Here is a 3538-nt window from a genome sequence, read left to right as displayed (position 1 = left end):
AAGAGGTAAGAGGCTGTATTGTAACTTAAAGACTCTCTTGTCACTCTGTAAATACTACCTCTGGCAGCACGTATGTGAAACTGTCCAAATACGCTGTTAATCATTTCTATCCCTCATTGCTTTGTAGCAAACTTTTTTTTGTTTTTTCTCTTAGGGTAGTGTACAATGAAGTCATACAGACCGCTAAATATTACATGAGAGATGTGACTGCCGTCGAATCTGCGTGGCTCTTGGAACTGGCCCCTCATTTTTACCAGCAAGGAACGGTACGGAATCGGCATAAAGCCCAAACGGTACCATTGCTGTGTTAGCAGCTCTTGTATCTGAACTTTTTAAGTGTTTGTGCTTTGTTGTTGTCTATTTAATGGTACAAAAATTAATTTGGTTTTGTTCGTTTTTGTGGTTTTAATATAAAGAAAGAGGATAATACATTGATGCATGAAAGCTTTTTCCCTATTATCCAGCCAACAAACAAGATCTCAAAGTTACAAAATAGTATATCCCTCTGCTAAATGTAACCTTCAGCCATTTTACACTTGAATATAGGCTCACAGTAAGCACTACCCTGAGCAGTACTATAGCTAGGCAATGGTCCTACTTGGCAGAATCATTTCAGAGCAGTCTTTGCATGCTTTGCAAATGTTTGTGCAAATCATGAGCCTTTTTTTTTGACCATTAGTAATGTTTACTGAAAGAAAATCAGCTCTGATCTGTTGAAACTTGAAATGGCAAAGAACAGCTGCTATTTGTGCAAACTTTTATTGCAAATTCTGTTGTGTGTGATATACAGACCTTTTCTTCACAAGTATCTTCTAATGATTGCCACCATCTTTTTCCAACTGTGTCCCCTGAGAATCCATCAATCTTGACTAATTCACTGGTCATTCTGAGAACTGGATTGGTATTAAATATTGTCTAAATGTTAGTTTTGCTGGAACTGTTGATACCACATTGCATGTAAATTCTGTACAGGCAAGATGACTGAATTGATCTTGCGTGTGAATTTCCCATGGGAGGTTAATAACTTCTGAGTTTTGTATTCTAAGTTAGTGAAGTATTTCTGAAATACTGAGTGAAAAAATGCACTTGGATATCAGACCTCTGCAAAATGAGATCTGCTCATGCATATGGCTACAAATGGCTATTTCTGATTTATACATCTGCTACACTATTTGACTTTTCGGCGAGTCTGATGTTTGTTTTCTTTCCTTTCTGGGATTTTTGGAAAAAAAGAAAAAAGAAAAACACTGTGGTGCATGGAGCTCTGTGGTTACAGCGTACGGCAGCAGTGGCATCTGTCCATGTAATTGACTTGAGAGAGTTTTGGTTCTTTCTTTAATGTTGAGCTTGGATAATTCATCTCAGTTATCCAGACACTTACCATCTATAAATGCACTTACTAAGTAGCTGAATGTTTTCTGTTGTTGGTTTTTTGGGTTTTTTTTCCCTATAATACATTTGACAAAGGCAGCCATGACCCCTGCAGGGCAGACCCTTGAGTCTTTAGCTGCTGTTAGACATTTTGCAAGCATGGAGTAAAAGGGAGATGAGCCAATGTTCCAGTAGTACCACATCTGCTCCTGGAATAATTCATCCTCTTGACTCACGTATTTACACGTTGTGCATCCAATACACTACATAACATCCCATTATGACGTGACCTCTCCACAGGCTAAAGTTTGGGTGAGGTTTTCCTTTAGGTAGGTGGTGTTGGTGAATGTGACTCAATAACTTGTTCAGGCAAAACTTGAGTTGCTTTTCTTAAGTGAAGAAAACTTGTCTTAAATAGTACTGTCTGAGAGACCGTATTTTTCAAGGTAGTATTACTACTGCTGTAGATATTTATGAAATTGCATCAGAACCTGATTTTTACCTTTGCCATCTTTTAGATTTGATAGAGATGACCTCAGTTTGCAGTATGACCTAAGCATTGCTTTCATCCTAAAATAAATAGAAGCTCTGGAGGATAGTGCTAGTTTTGAGGAAAAGTGTATTTTCCAGTTTGGTCAGTTGTCTTTAGCAGCCAAAACATCTGGGTGTCTTTATAAAATGTTTGAAAATTGTTGTGTAAAGCTTTGAATTATGCACGTGAGTTTTGAATAAGCAAGCCATCACAAGACACAAATTTATGCTAATTTATAGGCATTAAGACCCTTTTTCTACTGCAGGATACATCTTTGTGCTAATAAGAGATCCCTGAAATATGGAAATTTCTATTCCTGTATCAAGTTGAAAGCAAATTCCAACTGAACAGAATTCCGTGTTAAAAGATTTTCTTCTGCAGCTTGATCATAGTCTCAGTCAATTCTGAGTCATTCCAAATTTTGCAGAACCGCTAGAGTTTATGCAGATACATTGTGGGGACCACAAGTGTCTTGCCGTGCTTTTTTACATGCTCACAACTTGCTTCCAGTGGGAAATTGTTCCTATGCTTGCAGTTTGTATGGAAGTACTAGAAGATATTTTATACCAAGCCAGAATATCACTTTGGGATACATGTGGTTTTTCAGTTTCTTAGGTTTCTTTTAGCTATATCAATAACAAGTAGAGCTTGGGAAGGGTTGTCTTTGATATTTGTATAAGAATTTATTTAATTTGGGATAAAAGGCTGAAAGCATTCTAGTTGAATGTTTTTCTAATTGTGTATACGCTAAGCAATTTTTCTTTTATTTTCTTTTGTTGCAGCATCTTTCCTTGAAAGCAAAGAGAGTTAAAGTGGAGGACCACTGATTTGACATAACTTAAGTCTTGTGACATCAGATGCAGAACCTACCAGTGATTTCAAGCTGGCTACAGTCCACCCAACAGTTCGTTCATTAGCAATTTGATCTTACATCAACTTAAATGTTTAAATGCCTGCCAGGATCTGTAGGGGTTTATGCATGACCAGTACATTGTAAACCTATGTAGAGCTTGCATTGTGGACGTTTTATTCTTTGCCTACTTGACCACTGTTATTAATCTGGGCATGTTGCTCCTTTTAAATAGGTAGAAAAACAATGTAAAAAGTAAGAGGACATACAGGACCACAAAAAACAGAAACCTCCAAGAAGGAAACTGATTTCCTGGAATGGTACGGCTGCCTTATGAGAGTGGGGAATAGGGTACCCTGCCTTCGATCACCTGGAGCACTGTGACTACCACCGGCCAAACTGAGTCTGACTCCTGACACAGGAGCTCAGGGCAATGAACTCGCCCCTGAAATACAAGGGGCTGCCATGGAAACATTGATTTCATGTTGGACCATCCCAAACTGGTGCAGCTTGTGCTCCCAAGCAGTGACAGTCTCCTGCCTGAGGTCGAGCTGCCCCTGTAACAGCTGTAACAGCCCTTCTGTAGGTACCGTTGTGTTAAAACATCTTGTTTCTGTACAGGAGAGTTGCTGTTTGGGGAGGGGGAAGAAGAGTAGCTCAGTATTTTTAAGGAGGATTAATTTTTTGCTCAATCAGGAGACTATACACATATGTTCATAATCAAATTTACAGATGGGCTTTACTTTTCTTTTATTTTTTATTTTTTTTTTCTAACAAGAGAAAAG

General features: G+C 38.3%; 1 protein-coding gene across 1 annotated transcript in view; it reads left to right on the top strand.

Moving 5' to 3' along the window:
- Positions 1-2992, top strand: part of DHX35 (DEAH (Asp-Glu-Ala-His) box polypeptide 35) — a 29733-nt gene extending 26741 nt beyond the window's left edge. Inside the window, exons 21-22 of the mRNA XM_010179524.1 lie at positions 155-266; positions 2686-2992. Of these exons, the coding sequence (XP_010177826.1) occupies positions 155-266; positions 2686-2730 (157 nt within the window). The 3' untranslated portion in view covers positions 2731-2992. The remainder of the gene's footprint in view (positions 1-154; positions 267-2685) is intronic.
- The last annotated feature ends 546 nt before the right edge of the window (positions 2993-3538 follow it).

This window comes from Mesitornis unicolor, unplaced genomic scaffold (assembly GCF_000695765.1).
Source record: "Mesitornis unicolor isolate BGI_N332 unplaced genomic scaffold, ASM69576v1 scaffold12652, whole genome shotgun sequence".
Lineage (NCBI taxonomy): Eukaryota > Metazoa > Chordata > Aves > Mesitornithiformes > Mesitornithidae > Mesitornis > Mesitornis unicolor.
The sequence above is the reverse complement of the archived record's forward strand: the minus strand, read 5'-3'. Positions and strand labels throughout refer to the sequence as shown.